Here is a 20,157-nt window from a genome sequence, read left to right as displayed (position 1 = left end):
AGAGTATAGAAAGTGAAGTAGAGGGCTGAGGACTCTGCCTTATATGACACCAGTGTTGAGGATCAGAATGACAGAGGTATCGCTGCCTATCCTTGCTGTTGGTCAGGAAGTCACAGATCCAGTGTAAAGGGTCCCAAGTCTCTCTTTCTCCCTATTTGATGACAAATAAGGGGGGTGGGGTGACTTTGCAAAAGTTGATTGCTGGGAAAGTTGTCCTTTCTAGTACTTAAGTCTGGGCAGAAGCAGGTTACTTGTACAGCAATGCCATTTTCTCTTGGAATTCTTGCTATTTGGGAAATATTTTATGTCCTTCCTGTTATCTCTCCCATATGGATAACTTTAAAAACAAGTCTCTTACCTGATCAGAATTTCTATGGATAGTTGCGAGTAGCTCAGTTGATTGTTGTCATCAGACCTGAGTACAGTGATATGTGTGGCATGACTTCACCTTTCAAGTGAATTCAAAGGAATGAGATATCCATTGTAACATAACCATATAACAATTACAGCATGGAAACAGGCCATCTCGGCCATTCTAATCCATTCCAAACGCTTACTCTCAGCTAGTCCCACCAACCTGCACTCAGCTCATAACCCACCATTCCTTTCCTGTCCATATACCTATCCAATTTTACTTTAAATAACAATATCAAACCTGCCTCTACCACTTCTACTGGAAGCTCGTTCCACACAGCTACCACTCTCTGAGTAAAGAAGTTCCCCCTCGTGTTACCCCTAAACTTTTGCCCCCTAACTCTCAACTCATGTCCTCTTGTTTGAATCTCCCCTAATCTCAATGGAAAAAGCCTATCCACGTCAACTCTATCTATCTATCCCCCTCATAATTTTAAATACCTCTATCAAATCCCCCCTCAACCTTCTACGCTCCAAAGAATAAAGATCTAACTTGTTCAACCTTTCTCTGTAACTTAGGTGCTGAAACCCAGGTAACATTCTATTAAATCTCCTCTGTACTCTCTCTATTTTGTTGACATCTTTCCTACAATTTGGTGACCAGACCTGTACACAATACTTCAAATTCGGCCTTACCAATGCCTTGTACAATTTTAACATTACATCCCAACTCCTATACTCAATGCACTGATTTATAAAGGCCAGCATGCCAAAAGCTTTCTTCACCACCCTATCCACATGAGATTCCACCTTCAGGGAACTATGCACCATTATTCCTAGATCACTCTGTTCTACTGCATTCTTCAAAGCCCTACCATTTACCATGTATGTCCTATTTTGATTAGTCCTACCAAAATGTATCACCTTACACTTATCAGCATTAAACTCCATCTGCCATCTTTCAGCCCACTCTTCTAACTGGTCTAAATCTCTCTGCAAACTTTGAAAACCTACTTCATTATCCACAACACCACTTATCCTAGTATCATCTGCATACTTCCTAATCCAATTTACCACCCCATCATCCAGATCATTAATGTATATGACAAACAACATTGGACCCAGTACAGATCCCTGAGGCACACCACTAGTCACCGGCCTCCAACCTGACCAACAGTTATCCACCTCTACTCTCTGGCATCTCCCATCCAGCCACTGTTGAATCCATTTTACTACTTCAATATTAAAACCTAACGATTGAACCTTCCTAACTAACCTTCCATGTGGAACCTTGTCAAAGGCCTTACTGAAGTCCATATAGACAACATCCACTGCTTTACCCTCGTCAGCTTTCCTAGTAACCTCTTCAAAAAATTCAATAAGATTTGTCAAACATGACCTTCCACTCACAAATCCACGTTGACTGTTCCTAATCAGACCCTGTCCATCCAGATTATTATATATACCATCTCTAAGAATACTTTTCATTAATTTACCCACCACTGATGTCAAACCTACAGGCCTATAATTGCTAGGTTTACTCTTAGAACCCTGTTTAAACAATGAAATGACATGAGCAATATGCCAATCCTCCAGCACCATCCCCGCTTCTCATGACATTTGAAATATTTCTGTCAGAGCCCTTGCTATTTCTACACTAACTTCCCTCAAGATCCTAGGGAATATCCTGTCAGGATCCGGAGGTTTATCCACTTTTATATTCCTTACAAGCACCAGTACTTACTCCTCTTTAATCATCATAGTTTCCATAACTTCCCTACTTGTTTCCCTTACCTTCCACAATTCAATATCCTTCTCAATATCTCCCCCATCTCTTTTGGCTGAACACATAGCTGTCCACTCTGATTCTCTAAGGAACCAATTTTATCCCTCACTATCCTTTTGCTATTAATTAACTGCAGAAACCCTTTGGATTTATTTTCACCTTACTTGCCAAAGCAACCTCGTATCTTCTTTTAGATTTTCTAATTTCTTTCTTAAGATTCTTTTTACATTCTTTATATTCCTCGAGCACCTCATTTACTCCATGCTGCCTATACTTATTATAGATATCTCTCTTTTACCGAACCAAGTTTCCAACATCCCTTGAAAACCATGGCTCTCCGAAACTTTTAACCTTTCCTTTCAACCTAACAGGAACATAAAGATTCTGTACCCTCAAAACTTCACCTTTAACTGACCTCCATTTCTCTATTACATCCTTCCCATAAGACAAATTGTCCCAATCCACTCCTTCTAAATCCTTTCACATCTCCTCAAAGTTAGCCTTTCTCCAATCAAAAATCTCAACCCTGGGTCCAGTCCTATCCTTCTCCATAATAGAAATCCAAGAGAAGCTGGCTGGTCTAATAAAAACTGATCATAAGGGCCAGAAAGCAATAGGATAACCTAAGCAATATCTTCTTCAATTATGCTTTTATGGCTTTGGTGAATCTGATAATGCATGGCACAGTATCCTAGGGAAACTGCAGTTGATGTAGATTGAAAAAGGAAGATATAGAAAAATCAACCAGCAATACCCACAAAAATCAGGATTTTCCTCTTTGGTTATATTATGAGACTCCAGAAATACTCATTTTAGGCTCAAAGGATTGGCAAACTAAATAGATAGTTTAAATATTTAGAAATCATCCCAAATGTTACTAGCGACAATTTATTTAATTCAGTATATACCTTCTTTGTACTTATTTTACTGAAGAAAGGTATTGTATATCTTTAATGAGATAGAAATAGAAAATACCAGCAGAGCTATTTACACACGTCAATGACTGCTGTCATATTGTCAGAATTCTAATGCTGATATGGAAGTATTTTGCACTTGGCTATCCCTGACTCTTCTAAAAGCTGTTAACGCCTTCTAAAATCCGCATAAACTGAACCTGGGCATTTTTGTGATAATCTGTAAAAATAACATAAAAGTGCAGATATATTCTGTGGATTCCCCTGCTGTTGATGTTTACCAGAGATAGCTTTTCAGAAAATCCCCTTCTCTTGATCAGGTGCTTTTTACATTAACGGCCAAATGGGTGCAATGTGAAGGTGCAGGAACAAATGAACTGAAAAACGTTCTAGCTACAAATGAATAAGCACATACTCACAATGAAACCTGAAAACAAAAGTGAATTTTGTGAGAAATACTGGAGCGGAATGCAGTTATAAACTCCTTTGCTAATCTCCATAAATTATAGATTTTCCAAAACGGTTTGGCATGTGTTATCAGATAAACAAAGATAACACTAATGTATAATTGAAGAAGAAATTGTTTAGAATACCTTATTGCCTTGTAGATCTGATGATCAGCAGTTATAGGGCTAGATAGACTCCCTTGGGAGTAACAAAGGATGTTGACTCATAGCTTTGAAATCGTTTGGAAGGTATGTATACATCACCATTACATGAAGGTTTTAGGCAATGCCTGTTTAATCTCCACCATAATTTTAGAAGAAAAAATAGGTACTGTTAATTTTAAATGTTATTATATAGGAAAGTTGTAAGATTGGCGAAAATGACAGCCTACTTAGAGGAGTTGATTCAACTATATCATTGAGTATGCCTGACAGGTTAGTAGTTTTTTACCTTCTCTTCTTGGTTCTGGCTTCCAATTTTTAGAACCATCTTATAGGCAAGTCTTAGCTTTTTCCTGTCCAATAAGTATTAATCCTGACATTGAAGTAAGAGTTCTGCAGTAACAAAGGGAAGCCCTTCCCTGAACTTGTTTAATGTGGATATTCCAAGCCATTACATTTTGAGTCATAGATTCACAGAAACAGACAGCACAGAAACATTTTATTCGGTCCACTGAGTCTGCATCAATCATCAAATGCTTAATTACACTCGTTTCATTTAATTCTGCCCACATTCCCTTCAATCTCCCCCACTCCCCTGCAGATGAGACAACTTACAATGCCCAATTAATCCACTAGCTCTTTTGTGTGCTTTCAGTGGTTTCTGATTATCTATTACTGGAGGGTATTTTCCCATCTCACTTTCCATTTTCTTTAAACACGTGGAGAACCCCAAAAGAAACTCATTTATTCACAGGGAGAACATGCAAAGATGGTATTGGAAGTGAGGATTGAAGACAGGTCATTGGATCTTTGAACTGTAGCCCCTACAGTTGTGCCACTCTGTTACCATGACACAGTTTCACTAAACGGCCACCTTTCAATGGATTATTAACACAAAGTGATTTATTGAATAAAAGTGTATGGATTAATAAATAAGTTACTTTTCAAATTCAATAGCCAAGAATTTCCTTAAAACGATTTTTGCATACCTATTGCACAATTTAACAACAAGCCTTTATCTGAACGGAATGGGATGATGGTTGATACATTTAAAGTGAAAATTAAGGTATTTTTTAAATCAAATTTGAGTTCTTTGTTATTTGCACTGCCGGATTTTTGAGAGCTTCATCCTGCAGAAATATAGAAGTGTATGGAACAGAAATGGACTCTTGATCCACCTCAACCTCGTTGACTGTGATGTATATCGACACTAATCCCATTTGTCCACATTATGCTGTACTCCTCTACTTCTCTCCTATTCAAGTACCTAAAATGTCTTTTAAACGTCGGAATTGTACCTGCCTCTACCACCTTGTCTAGCAGCCTTTTCCAGATAACCACCACCTTCTGTGTGTAAAAAAAAACAACTTACCTCTCAGATCTTCTTTAAATTCTTCCTCCTACTGTACCTTAAACATGTGTCTTCTAGATTCATCTGACACAAGGAAAATAGTCTATCAATCCTGTCACTGGTGTTCATCTTTTCTAGATCTCTAAGTCTCCTAAGTTCCAGTAAGAATAAACCCAACCTATCCAATTTCACTTTATATTCCAGCTCTATTTTCCAGGCAACATCCTAGTGAGCCCCTTCTGCTCTCTTCCTGTTGTTACCTTGCCCTTTCTGTGATAATCACATCTGTACATAATATTCTATGCAATTGTTTGTATGGCTAGGAAGGGAGATGTTTCAATGATAAGTCATTTATGGTTTTACCCAGTATGTATTTGAATTCATCTGTCTCATCGTTCTGAAGTCTCTTTACTTCTTTAGGTGTAGCTTCAATGGCAACTTATCTCTACATTATCTTCATCGCATTGGGAGTGATTGCACTGGTTATTATTTTGAGATTGCTTTATTGTTGCATCAGTAAAACAAACAACTGCAATTTAAAGAAGGTGAGTTTATAATTAAGTTTTAAAACCATGGAGTCGAAATCAAGCGTAATTTAATGCATGGACATTTCAAACATAAAACTAATTTGGACAGTTACAATTGATATCTTGGTGGGGATGAGCCTCAAAAGACAAGATGTTAATAAATTGTCACTCAATGTATTGACAGTGGGTTGTTTTTAATATATGACTTGGGTCAATGATAAATTTTTCTCAGTAAATTTTGTAGAATACGGATATGCTGTTTTGACTTTTATTTGAACATTGATTAGTATGATCATCTATTTGCAGCTCTGGGACATGGCTGACCTCTGTCCCTGCCTCAGCTGATACTGTTGGTGATCTTTACACTATTCCATTGTTCTCTTAGCCAGCCATTCAGAATGGGATTTCTCATATATCTTGCCTTTGGTCCTCTTTTTACACTTTCTTAGGTGTCTTTCCAGATTGAAGATGACTTGCTTCCACTCTGGTTCCGTGGGTTCTAATAAGGCCAATGTGAGAACTATGGATTCTTCCATACATGTGTGGGTTCCATGTGTGTTCTTTCTGTCACTTAGTTCTGAGGGCTGTGAATGGCCTTAGCGTTCTCAATAGTATCCTGAATGCTCCTTCTACACTTTGAACTGTCATGGATCAGAGGCTCCCAGGAGGCAGTGAAAATGTTGCACTTCTTTAATCATTTACGTACAATGTGTGTTCAGGTTCCTTGCCGTTCGGCGTGGGCGATCATGTCTCTTCATCCATCATGGTCCCTGGCCCTCCGAATTGTAGTTGTTGCCTGCCCTGTTTCTAACCATGATGTTAATCCATCTATCATTTTCATTCACTCTCTGCCTCTGCTTCTTTTTCCTTCCAGTTGTAACTAAATGTTCTAATGTCTCTCTTTGCATGATCTGTTCAAGGAATTTTGATTGCTGTTTTCTGATTTTTTTAAGTAATGTACATTTTGTTTTCGTTCTCTGTAGAACTTCTTCATTGGTTATCCTGTCCGTATATGATATGCATAGCATTCTTCTGAGGAACCACATCTCTGCTGTATTGATTCTTTTTTCCATTGCATTTGTGATGGTCCATGACTCGCAGCCATACATCAATATAGGAGGAATATAGCAGCTGAGAGTTCTAAGGCGGATGTCAATTGCTATTTTCTTGTTCGTTAGGATGTTTCTCATTTCTGTAAATGCTGTTCTTGCCGTTACTATTCTTGCTTTTATGTCTGTTTCGCATTTGCCATCAGATGTTACCCATGATCCAAGGTAATTGAAGTTGTGAACTTGTTTCAGGATTTCATTTCCCAATACGATCCTACAGTTTGGGATATCAGGTTTCTTTGATATTACCATTACTTCAGTTTTCTTTTTGTTTAAGGTTAGGCCAGGTCTTTCGCTCTCTGTGTTGATGGTAGATACTAGTTTCTGTAAATTTACTTCACTGTTTGCTGTCAGTACTGCATCATCCGCATAGTGGAGGTTGTTGGTATTGTATCCTCCTATACTTATTCCAGGTGGGCCTTGTATGGTTCTCATGATGTTTTCACTGTACAGGGAGAACAGGTCTGGTGATAGAACACAACCCTGTCTGACTCCTCGCTTTATTGGCTGATATCACCAGTCTCGTTGTCTACCTGTATGACTGCACTTCATTGCCAGTGGAGATTCCTGATTATCCTTGGATCTTTTCCGTCGATATTAATATCTTTAAGCATTTTCATGATGACTTGGTGTTTCACTGTGTCAAAGGCTTTTGTGTGGTCAGTGAAATAGAAGTATAGAAGGGGGATTGATAAGTTGTACTTCTATTGATCTTTCGATAATATTCCTGAAAATGTAAGTGGCGTTTGATGTTCCTTTGCCTTCGACAAAGCCGCACTGTTCTTCACTAATCTCTGGTTTAGTTTTGTTTCTTATTCTGAGCGTGATGAGTCTAAGTAGAATTATTGTGAGGTGGCTCATTAAACTAATTGTTCTGTGTTGTCCACACTCTGCTGCACCTGGTTTCTTTGGCAGTGCAATGAATACTGCCTTTAAAAGATCTTCTGGTACTTTGCCACTGTTGTATATTCCATTCAATAAGATTGTTAAGTTCTCTACACCAAAATCTTCTAGCGCTTCATACAGGTCAACTGGAGAGTTATCTGGTCCTGATGATTTCCCCTTTTGCATTTTCTTCATAGCACTTCTTCTTTCAGTATTGCTGGGCCCTTGTTATTATTGCCAATATCAAAGTTGTCCTCTCGGTCTTTGTCATCGTATAGGTCTTTGATGTATTCTGACTATCTTTGCATTATTTTTCCTTTTTCCATAATTGTAGAGCCGTCTTTTGCTTTTATACATCCTGTTGTTGCCCCGTTTTCCTTCTGATTTGTGACCTCTTTGACCTCGTCGTGCATACGTTTGCTGCTGTTGGTCTTCTGCAATTGTTCAATTAGCTCAGATTTGTCCTCAAGCTACTTTTCTTTTGCTTCCTTACACTTGGTTGTTATCTGTGCATGTAAGAATATGTAGGCTTCTTCGTTTTCCTTACATTTTCTTCTTTGTTCCATAAGATTCAGAATTTCTTCTGTCATCCATTTCTTTAGCTTTTTTCTGTTGTTTGGGAATCACCTCTTGTGCTGTAACCACAAAGTAGACTGCAGGTGCTGTGGTCAAAGCAACACATACAACAAGCTGGAGGAATTCAGCTGGTCCGTCAACGTTTCGGGCCGAGATCCTTTGTCAGGACTGAAGAGGGAGGGGGCAGGGGCCCTATAAAGAAGGTGGGGGGGGGAGGGAGGGAAGGAGAAGGCTGGTAGGTGCCAGGTGAAAAACAAATAAGAGGAAAGATCAAAGGGTGGGGGGGGGAAGCAGGGAGGGGATAGGCAGGAAAGGTGAAGAAGGAATGTAAGGGGAAAGCACTATGGGTAATAGAAGAAGGAAGAATCATGAGAGAGGTGATATACAGCTGGAGGAGGAGGCAGAGTGAAACTGGGATGGGGGAAGGGAGAGGGAGGGAATTACTGTACCAGAAGTTGGAGAATTCAATGTTCATACCAAGGGGCTGGAGACTACCCAGACAGTACAGGAGGTGTTGCTCCTCCACCCTGAGTTTGGCTTCATCATGGCAGTAGAGGAGGCCATATAGACATATCTGAATGGGAATGTGAAGCAGAGTTGAAGTGGGTGGCAACTGGGAGATCCTGTCTATTGTGGCAGACAGAGCGGAGGTGCCAATCTGCGTCAGCTCTCGCTGATGTAGAGGAGGTTGCACCAGGAGCACCGTATGCAATAGATGACCCCAACAGACTCACAGGTGAAGTGTTGCCTCACTTGGAAGGACTGTTTGGGGCCCGGAATGGTGGTAAGAGAGGAGGTGTAGGGACAGGTGTAGCACTTACGCTTGCAGGGATAAGTGCCAGGTGGGAGATCTGTGGGGAGGGACGTGTGGACCAGGCAGTCGCAGAGGGAACGATCCCTGTGTAAAGCGGAGAGGGGTAGAGAGGGAAAGATGTGCTTAGTGGTGGGGTCCTGTTGAAGTGGCGGAAGTTGCGGAGGATAATATGCTGGATCTGGAGGCTGGTGGGGTGGTAAGTGAGGACACGGGGAACTCGGTCCCTGTTGTGGTGATGGGAGGATGGGTTGAGGGCTGAATTGGGGGAAATGGAGGAGATGCAGATGAGGGCATCATTGATGATGGCAGAAGGGAAACCATGATCCTTAAAGAAAGAGGACATTTGAGATGTCCTTGAACTGAAAGCCTCATCCTGAGAGCAGATGCGGCGGAGTTGGAGGAACTGAGAATAGGGAATAGTATTTTTGCAATTGGTAGGGTGGGAAGAGGTATAGTCGAGGTAGTTATGAGAGTCAGTGGGTTTATAGAAGATGTCAGTGGACAGTCTGTCTCCAGAGATGGAGACCGAGAGATTGAGAAAGGGGAGAGAAGTGTCTGAGATGGACCAAGTGAATTTGAGAGCTGGGTGGAAGTTAGAGGCAAAGTCGATGAAATTGAAGAGCTCAGCATGGGTGCAGGAAACAGCACCAATGTAGTTGTCAATGTAGCGAAGGAAAAGTTGGGTAGCAGTACCAGTATAGGTTTGGAGCATGGACTGTTCCACATAACCAACGAAGAGGCAGGCTTAGCTGGGGCCCATGCGAGTGCCCATAGCTACAGCTTTGGGCTGAAGAAAGTGGGAAGAGCCAAAAGAGAAGTTACTAAGTGTGAGTACCAGTTCCACCAACCAGAGGAGTGTGGTGGTGTTGGGGAACTGGTGAGGTCTATTGTCAAGTAAGTAGTGGAGGGATTTGAGGCCTTCTTGATGGGGATTGGAAGTGTATAAGGATTGGACATCACTAGTGAAAATGAAGCGGTCAGGACTGGGGAACTGGAAGTTATTGAAGAAGTGGAGGGCATGGGATGTATCCCAGATGTAGGTGGGGAGGGACTGAACTATGGGTGACAAAATGGAGTCCAGGTAGGCAGATACAAGTTCGGTGGGGCAGGAGCAGGCCAAAACTATGGGTCTACTGGGACAGTCAGGCTTGTGGAACTTGGGGAGGAGGTAAAACCTCTTGTGCTGCTTGTGTTATGCTGTCTCTGAGGTTTTCCCATTGCTGTTCTATAATAGTGATGTTTTATAGAGCCTCGAATTTGTTCTTCACTGTTCTTTGGAATTCATTTTTAATGTCACTGTTTTTTCACAAAAGTCCCAAATTCAGCTTTGGCTCTACTCTTGGCCTTTTAAGCTTTCTGAGTCTCAGGTACATCACGCTGATTATTGGTACGTGATCACTGTAGCAGTCTGCACCCGGGTATGTTTTGCATGATTTCAGAGCATTTCTATACCTTCTTATAAGTATGTAATTAATCTGGTTTCTGGTGTTATCCCCTGGGCTCTTCCATGTCCATAGTTTTCTCGGGTGTTGCTTGGAGACAGTATTACCAATTATATAATCATTTTCTGTGACCCATGAAGCTAGTCGTTCACCTTTCTCATTTCTCTCACCTATGTCGTAATGCCCAATATTGTCCTCGTCCCTGGTCTTGCCTAATTTTGCGTTGAAGTCACCTTGACTAATGGTATTTTCTGAGCTTTTAATTCTGTTTCTAATTTGTCATAGAATTGTTCGATGTTTTCTTCACTGCTGTATGCTGTCGGGGCATAAACTTGAACAATGTTAATGTTAAAAGTTTTGCATGTAGTTTCACAAGTAACATTCGATCTGATATTGTCCATTAGCCTTTTATTGATTTTGCATTTTCTTCATCTAACATAATTCCAACACCTTTTTCATGTCTTTCTCCTCCTGAGTAAATGATGGTATATCCCTCTGAGCTTGTTTTACCAGCTCCTTTCCATCTCATCTCTCACAGTCCCGAGATGTTTATTTTTAATCTTTCCATTTCCTGTTTGATGTTGTCTAGCTTACCAGGTTGGTTAAGAATTCTTACATTCCAGGTTGCTAGTCTGATCTCCTTAGCTTTTAATCTGCCAACAGTCGCTGGAGCACGGTCGAGGTTCACCTATGGCGCATGAGATCCTCTACCGGATAAGGCTCCTTCGGTGAAGGCTCCATTCACATCTTTGAGCTGAGACCGTAGTTGATTTGAGTTCATGATTATACAAGGGAGGAATACTGACGTGGTTTCCTATTGCCTTCTTCAGTTGCAGTGTCCATACTGGACGGGTAACCCTGGCCACTGATCAGCAGGTTCATCTGCCCAGCGTTTTTAGTTTTGCAACCATAAATTCCAATTTGTAGAATCTGCTTGTAAAAAACCATCCACCACCTGCAAACCATGGCTTCACGTGACCCTGACTGGGAGGCTGAACAGGTACTACACCTTGCCCAAGGGTAACCTGTAGGCTATCGGGCGGAAGGAGCGCCTTACACCTCCTTTTGGGGAGCAATTGCACAGCACCGACACCCTTATTAATAAAACCCTTAATTACAAGCTCCTGTCTGATACACTAGCTCCGGATTATCATATTAGGGGTGAAGTTCCTTCACAGTCTGAATGGCTATAAATTTAATTAAGGCTTTATTTTTTTGGACGACCTGACTGAAGACTGAATTTAAGCACTACAAATCACTTTGGTGATCGACACACACAAATGCACTAGAGAAATTCAGTGGGTCAGGCTGCATCTGTGGAGGGAAATAGGTTTTCTTCATTTTTGCTTCAGACTTCCAGCATCTGCAGTCTCTTGTGGCTTCAGTGATCGGTTAATATGATTATTGCCTCACAGTACTGGGTACCAATGACATCAATAGCCTTACCTTGTGCATTTCAACACCATGCAAGATTAAATAGGTCACTCAGGACCAGAAAACAATAATTATAGGTCAGTTAAAAACATAAAGTGCACAACAGGATATATTCTTCATAAACAGTAGATGCCATTCAACTGACAAGTACTGTACGTACTTGATAAAGTAGTTATAAAACTCCTGGGATCTGCTCATACACATTGCAAAGTTTAAGTCCATACTCAAAACTATAATGGAAATATTAAGAAAATGATGTAATGTTTGGTTCAGTGTTTATTGTACAGCTGGCTAAATTGGACAGCAAACAGCAGGAGGAGACACAGAAATGCATCGTTGTGAAGACCTGCTCCCTCACAGGTGCCCAGTTCCCAATGGTGATAGTTGCTTTAAGGGCCGACAGTCTTTTCTTGGTGCAGCAATTCCAGTAAAACTACTGCCATTGGAACTCATGGAGTTTATGATTTAACCACTTTTTTGTGATTTAAAACACACACACACACACACACACACACACACACACACACACACACACACACACACACACACACACACACACACACACACACACACACACACACACACACACACACACACACACACAGTCACTGTGTCACACATGCATTATTTCCACAAGAGAATACATAGTGATAATAATACTCTTATTCCCTGGATTGATCATTTTTATCTCAGTATGGGACAGGCAAAGCCAAAGCCAAACTCAATTGTGGCATTTTTAGAAGATGTGATTGTCCCAGCCGTGTAATCATCCTATCATCCTTCCAAGTCTACAGATCCCTGCGAGCCCGCTGGGGAAGTTGAAACCCAGTGTGTGCAGGTCCAAGTCCGTGTACACTGGAGGCCTGTTCTGGGATTAATGGACTTGGGTGGGAGGGAGGAATGAAGCTGGATTTTTGTTACTTGTGTCCAGTGTTGTAATGTCAAGCTTTGGAGGCATGCTACATTGGCAGCAGAATGTTGACAACCCTTGTGGGCTGCCCTCGGGTGTGTTGGTTATAAACACAAATGAAGCATCTTACTCTTATGTTTTCATGGACAAATGACAAATAAACTTGGATCTTTAATCATGAATCTTAATCTTGTAACAAAACTTTTATTTTGCTTGCTTTTTTTACAGCTGAGAATCTGAGAAGACTATCATTAGAAGTAACAATGAAAATAAAATTGGAACAAGGAGAATAGCAAAGCAATGAATCACTTGAATGTGAAACAACCAACAAGGTTTTGAAGTACTTGGCTGGCTGCCACCTTTCCTTTGCAAAATTAGTCACAGACAATATTTGAAAGTATGTTCTTCACAAATGAACAGTAACCTGTCCCCTGCATCAACTTGAGTCATGGAGCTTTTCTCCAGTTTGCAAATTGGTATTATCCTGTTTTTTTAATTACAGGTGCATGCAAAAGTTTGGGCACCCCGGTCAAAATTTCTGTTACTGTGAATAGCTAAGTGAGTAAAAAATGACCTTATTTCCAAAAGGCATGAAGTTAAAGATGACACATTTCTTTAACATTTTAAGCAAGATTACTTCTTTATTTCCATCTTTTACAGTTTCAAAATAACAAAAAAGTAAAGGGGCCCGAAGCAAAAGTTTGGGCACCCTGCATGGTGAGCACTTAGTAATACCCCCTTTGGCAAGTATCACAGCTTGTAAACGCTTTCTGAAGCTAGCTAAGAGTCTTTCAATTCTTGTTTGGAAGATTTTCACCCATTCTTCCTTGCAAAAGGCTTCTAGTTCTGTGAGATTCTTGGGCCGTCTTGCATGCACTGCTCTTTTGAGGTCTCTCCACAGATTTTTGATGACGTTTAGGTCGGGGGACTGTGAGGTCCATGGCCAAACCTTCAGCTTGCAACTCTTGAGGTAGTTCATTGTGGATTTTGAGGTGGGTTTAGGATCATTATCCTGTTGTAGAAGCCATCCTCTGCTTTTTTACAGACAGTGTGATGTTTGCTTCCAGAATTTGCTGGTATTTAATTTAATTCATTCTTCCCTCTGCCACTGATGGTCACAACACAAGCCCAAAGCATGATCGATCCACCCCTATGCTTAACAGTTGGAGAGGTGTTCTTTTCATGAAATTCTGCACCCTTTTTTCTCCAAACATACCTTTGCTCATTGCAGCCAAAAAGTTCTATTTTAACTTCATCAGTCCACAGGACTTGTTTCCAAATGCATCAGACTTGTTTAGCTATTCCTTTGCAAACTTCTGACGCTGAATTTTGTGGTGAGGACGGAGGAAAGGTTTTCTTCTGATGACTCTTCCATGAAGGTCATATTTGTGCAGGTGTTGCTACACAGTAGAACAGTGCACCCCCACTCCAGAGTCTGCTAAATCTTCCTGAAGGTCTTTTACAGTCAAACGAGGGTTTTGATTTGCCTTTCTAGCAATCCTACGAGCAGTTCTCTTAGTAAGTTTTCTTGGTCTTCCAGACCTCAACTTGACCTCCACCGTTCCTGTTAACTGCCATTTCTTACTTACATTACAAACTGAGGAAATGGTAACCTGAAAACACTTTACTATCTTCTTATAGCCATCTCCTGCTTTGTGGGCATCATTTACTTTAATTTTCAGAGTGCTAGGCAGCTGCTTAGAGGAGCCCATGGCTGCTGATTGTTGGGACAAGGTTTGAGGAGTCAGGGTATTTATGAAGCTTTTAAATTTTCATCACCTGGCCTTTCCTAACGATGACTGTGAACAAGCCCTAACAAGCTAATTAAGGTCTGAGACCTTGGTAAAAGCTATCTGAGAGCTGAAATCTCTTGGGGTGCCCAAACTTTTGCATGGTGCTCCTTTCCTTTTTTTCATGCTAAAATTGTACAAACCAAAAACACACTAATCTTGCTTAAAATGTTTGAAAGAATGTTTCATCTTTTACTTTGACTTTTCGAGACTTTTCACCTTCTACTCACTTAACTATTCACAGTAACAGAAATTTTGACCAGGGGTGCCCAAACTTTTGCATGCTTTTTTGCAAACTTTTGTATGTTTCTATTTTGGGAGATATTCTGTTAAGTGATTTAAGAGACAAGTGAAAATCTTTGCATACATCATCGTGATTTCATTAATGCGGAAATTGTTGAAGCTACTGAAAACTTTCTATGAGGGCATGTCATTATATTTCTTTGTGATGACTTCACTAATTTCTACGGCCTGATTTTCCCTCGTACCCATTTTGTTGCTGCTCCAGTCTCAAGTCAAAAGTTTCCTTCTCCTTTTCCCCTTCTCTTGATCATTATCAGATCTTCTTTGCCCCCTTCCAAATACCCAATTGTCTCTCTTATCATTTCTCTTGATTGTCAGCTTTGCTCCTTCCAGCTGCTATCCCAGCCATCAGCACTTTGCTACTTTCCCTGCTATTGCTCAGTTTCCGATCCTGCTATGCTAAACTCAGCTCTACCTTCTCTGTTCTTATTAGCATTCTCCTAAAACCTGATTGTTACGTTTTTCACGGCAAACTTACAAATAGCACCCTCATATTTTCTCTGCACTCATCAACCGCCACCAAGAAATCCCGCTAGGATTCTGAATGTAGATTTACCCGCTGTCTCTAGATTTACATATGGATTACTTGATCACTTATCAGCAGGTACTTGCCATCCATGGCCAGGAGGATGATTTCACTGCTGTAATAATTCTTATGAAAACTTGGGTTGTGGATTGTGACATTTTCCATTCACCACAGATTTGACAGCATCCTGAGTACATCTACCATGAGTTACTGCTGTAGTGGTGTCCGCAAACTATACTTCCACTTTTCTATACTGAGAACAACTTGCCTGGTTCCACTTTCTCCCTTTTCCCTGTAGAGACCTCCAAGATACAGTACATCAACCTGAATTACACTGAAGTATACTTCCTTTTTCCATTGCACTCCCTCTTCATTCAGAAAGTTCCTATCTTTGATTTAAACCTCCATTTGTTATTATCTCTACCCCATTTCCTGCTCTCAGTTATAAATGCAATGTGTCACTTAAATCCACTGACACTCACAAAATGCTGGAGGAACTCAGCAGGCCAGGCAGATTCTAAGGAAAAGCGTACAGTTGACATTTTGGGCCAAGACCGTTCGGCAGGACTGGAGAAAAAAAAGATCAGGAGTGGATTTAAAAGGTGGGGTAAGGATTGAGAGAAACACAAGGTGAAAGGTGAAACCAGGAGTGGGAGGGATGAAGTTGATTGGTGGAACAGGGCTGGAGTAGGGAGAATGTAACAGGAGAGGATAGAAGACCATGGAAGAAAGAGCAGCAGAGGGTGGAGGAGCACCAGTTGGAGGCAATGGGCAGGCAAGGAGATAAGGTGAGAGAGGGAAAAGGAGATGGGGAATGGTGAAGGAGGAAAGTTGGGTGGGGGGGGGGGGGTTTGTGAGTGTTGCTTGGATTTCCAGCATCTGGAATTTTTCTCTTGTTTGCACCTCTTTCAAAATCTACTCATTCTCTTTTCTCAGACTAATCCACCACTGAGATTTTCCTTATTCTAGACATCTTACTATCTGCTACATTGCTATCTCACATTACGTTGAACGGGTTGGGGGAAGAGATGAGTAATTCCTCTACTCCAGATAGAAATGCATCAGTACCTGTAGGAAGCGGAGTTATTTAGGGGGAGTACTAAAACCATCACACCCATAGGTGAACGTCTTTTTGAAGACAGTATTATTCTCCATATTTCCTTGTCAGTTGACCCAGTGCTTGACGTGCTTCATTCAGAAAGAGTAGCAATTTGTTCGTGTTAGCAAACAAATTGAAAGTGTTAGATTCCAGTGACAATGGCTGTGCTTGGCATTTGCATCATAGCCTTGACTTTTGCTGCGACTGATTTGAACTGATCTTTGATGATGTAATGAACCATGAAGGACACCTTCAGCTGGAATTTTAGTTTCTGCAATTTCTCTCTGTATCTGTTTGGTTATTCATTCTCTCTCTCTCTCTCTCTCTCTCTCTCTCTCTCTCACTCACTCACTCTCTCACTCTCTCACACTCTCACACTCTCACACTCTCTCTCATTCTCTCATTCTCACTCTCCATCTTCTAAAGACAAGAATTAATTAATTCTCAAATGAGCAGTTCTGCAGATGTTGGGAATCCAAGCAACACACACAAAATGTCGGAGGAGCTCAGCAGGCCAGGCAGCTCTCAGGAAAAGAGTACAGCCAATGTTTTGGGCCGATACTCTTCAGATGGACTGAGGGGTCTTGGCCCGAAACGTCGACTGCTTTCTCTTCCATAGATGCTGCCTGGCCTGTTGAGTTCCCCCAGCATTTTGTGTGTGCTGGTTAAATAAATTTCATTCTGATCTTTGCACCAAAAAAACCTTCAACCCCCCCGAGCCCCTATTCCTGCCTTCAATGAAACTCTTTTGGTGCATCACCAATCAGCAAAGACAATCTCAGCAACCGGGGCACCAGTCACCTGGGGGGTGGGGGAGGGTGGTAATTGAAGTTATTTTGAAACCAACTCATTGTTAAACTCTACATGGCAGTCGATACAATGATGGTTTTTGCTGTAGTCTGGTGTTTGGTTTTCTTTATTGGGTAATCATTCCATTTAGTCACTTTTCCAAAACATACTCTGTGGTATCAAACAGGTTTTCTACTGGTCTGGTTTTTACACACATCAGGCTTGATAACCACAGTAGGAGTGTCTAGCCATGTGATCACCTCTGACTTCATCAAAACTCAGCATTCAATTTGCCTTTGAGAGCTATTGTTGGGGCAAATCTTGAAGCATGAACTTACAGCAGCTTCTGATTATCCAGTACCAGAAGGTATTTTCCCATCTCACTTTCCATTTTCCTTAAACACATCTGCAAATTAACCCAACAGTGGTTACTTACTGACTCAGAACTTGCAACCACAGAAGCCTGCACTTGTATTATGTCTACAACATTAGTTCCATTTGCTGGACCAAAAGACCACCAAGGAATGGCAGCTTGTTTCTGACAAGTGGTACTATAGCTCAGTGGTAGCGTATTTTTGGCCCTTGTTTTGTGCCTCCAATATCCCTAGCAAATTTCTTGCCAATTACAGGTTGTACAAATGTCCCCACTTCCTTCTACTTGTGTAATAAAAGGGACCTGCTTTGAATCTTTGGCCTCCTATGCTCTTCTGTGCTCAATGTCCCAACATTTACTTTTAAAACATAGAAAACCTACAGCACAATACAGGCCCTTTGGCCAACAAAGTTGTGCTGAACATATCCCTACCATAGAGCTTACTCTGAGTTGCTGTGTGGTTCAGATCTAAGGAGAACACATTTTGGTTCAGAATGTTGCTTGCTTCTATTGTTTGCATGATTTGTTTTTTCTCCCTCTTTCTCTGCGCACTGGGGGTTGGTCTTATTTTTAAATTGGGTTTTTTCAGATTTCTTGCTTTGTAAGCCAACAAATATCAAGGTTGTATAAATTATACGTTCTTTGATAATAAATGTATTTTGAATTGTATTCTGTGTCAATTGTCTCCCAGAAAGTGTAATTAGCTGGTCTGACATCGTGAACTGTCTTGTCCCTGTGTTAGTATCCCTCTGCTTCTTACTAATTTTTTGCCACTGCACTAAGATGAAAAATCATTTATCATTTTGCATTTATGACATCCTTTACCACAAAATGGGCTGTTGCTTCTGTCATGCATACCATTCCATGTAACATTTGCATACATTACACTGCTGTTAACTCTTTCCTTTTGTGTTTCTGTTTGACTGCACATACAGAATTTTGTTGTCTGCCATCTAACTCATTAACTTTGTCTTTGAGCTACTCAAGTTCTAAAATATCTTGCCACCATTAAGTCTGGTCTTCTCAGCATTTGTTACATTAGTCGTGGATCTTGAATTTTCAGTTACCATGCAAGGACAGCAACTCACAGTGAACCTTTCGTATCTAATGACACCTGATGACACAAAACCATATTACTCAGGCCACGGGAGATTTGACAGGAAGGGTGTTAACCAGTATGAGTTGGCAGACAATCTTTCTCTTGCATATATTGAATGTTAGGGCCATTCTCTTGTATGCTTCAGTGTATGAGTGAACAATTGCTTCAAGCTCAGCCGTTAAACATGCTCAGCTACCGAGGCTTGACTGACTGAGAATTTCTGCGGTGGATGGAACGATTTCTCTCAGCTCTGAAGATTTGTTCCATTCCCATGAAAGGTACTTTGGAAGAAACTTACAACTTCATGGGAAGAAGGATTCAAGAAAGCGTCCAGGCATTGTCTGATATTTGTCTTCACTGATACTGGCTCACTCATTTGCAGTCCATCAAGAAACAAACATAAAATGTAGAAGAAACACACACAAGATGCAGGAGGAACTCGGCAGGCCATGCAGAATCTATGGAAAAGAGTAAACAGTTGACGTTTCGGGCTGAGACCTTTCATCAGGACTGGGGGGAGAAAAGATGATGTCCGTGTAGAAAGGTGGGTGGAGGGGAGGAAGGAGATAGGTGAAAGTGGGAGGGGGAGGGGTGATGTAAAAGAGCTGAGAAGCTTGTAAAAGAAATAAAGGGCTGGAGAAAGGAGAGGGTAGAATGCCTTGAAAGAATGGGAAGGGGGAAGAGCACCAAAGGGAGGTGAAGGGCAGGTAAGGAGATGAAGTAAGAGAGGGAAATGGGAATGGTGAAGGGGGGGGGGGGGGCAATTACCAGAAGTTCGAGAGATCAATGTTCATGCCAACAGGTTGGAGGCTCCCCAAACAGAATACAAGGTATTGCTCCTCCAACCTGAGTGTGGCCTCATCGCGGCTGTAGCGGAAGGCCATGGTCATACATGTCAGAATGGGAAGCAGAAATGAAGTGGGTGGCTACCAGGAAATCCCACATTTTCTGACATAGGTGCTTGGCAAAGTGGTCTCCCCATCTATGTCAGTCTTCACCGATATACTGGATACAGACTCACAGGCGAAGTGTCGCCTCACCTGGAAGGACTGTTTGGGGCCCTGAATGGGAGTGAGGAAGGAGGTGTGGGGGCATGAAGATGTATTTCGGTAGGCAGCTTAACTTGAGGAGGGTATTCCATAGTCATTCTTGATTGATGGAATCTGAGGCATGGGTGAGGTTGATAAAGGCTGTGTGCAGGATTGGTGCTGCTCTTTCCATTGCTCTTGCAGTTGTTGCACAGTTAAAATCATGTCCACTGTGCCTCTAGGGAAGGAATCCAAGCTGAGGTATAAAGACACAGATCACAGCATACCACATTCCCCTTTCACCTGCAGCCCCTGCCCACACTTTCATGTACTTGTTGTCTCGGAAACAACTTCTCTTTAATTGTTCATGTTACTGTAAAGGAAGTTAGTTTTCTTAGTAAGTTTATTTATGTAACTTATGCCTACACTGTGTGTGGTGT

General features: G+C 41.3%; 1 protein-coding gene across 5 annotated transcripts in view; it reads left to right on the top strand.

The window, feature by feature from the left end:
* The window catches only part of LOC140727740 (T-cell surface antigen CD2-like), a 31,224-nt gene extending 15,055 nt beyond the window's left edge, over nucleotides 1-16,169 (top strand). For all 5 annotated transcript variants that reach the window (XM_073045450.1, XM_073045452.1, XM_073045449.1 and 2 more), the window contains 2 exons: nucleotides 5,434-5,558; nucleotides 12,939-16,169. In XM_073045450.1, coding sequence (XP_072901551.1) covers nucleotides 5,434-5,558; nucleotides 12,939-12,950 — 137 coding nt within the window. In that variant the 3' untranslated portion in view covers nucleotides 12,951-16,169. The remainder of the gene's footprint in view (nucleotides 1-5,433; nucleotides 5,559-12,938) is intronic.
* Nucleotides 16,170-20,157: the final 3,988 nt, after the last annotated feature.

Source organism: Hemitrygon akajei, chromosome 5 (genome assembly GCF_048418815.1).
Source record: "Hemitrygon akajei chromosome 5, sHemAka1.3, whole genome shotgun sequence".
Classification (NCBI taxonomy): Eukaryota; Metazoa; Chordata; class Chondrichthyes; order Myliobatiformes; family Dasyatidae; genus Hemitrygon; species Hemitrygon akajei.
This window is presented reverse-complemented; position numbering and strand designations above follow the sequence as displayed.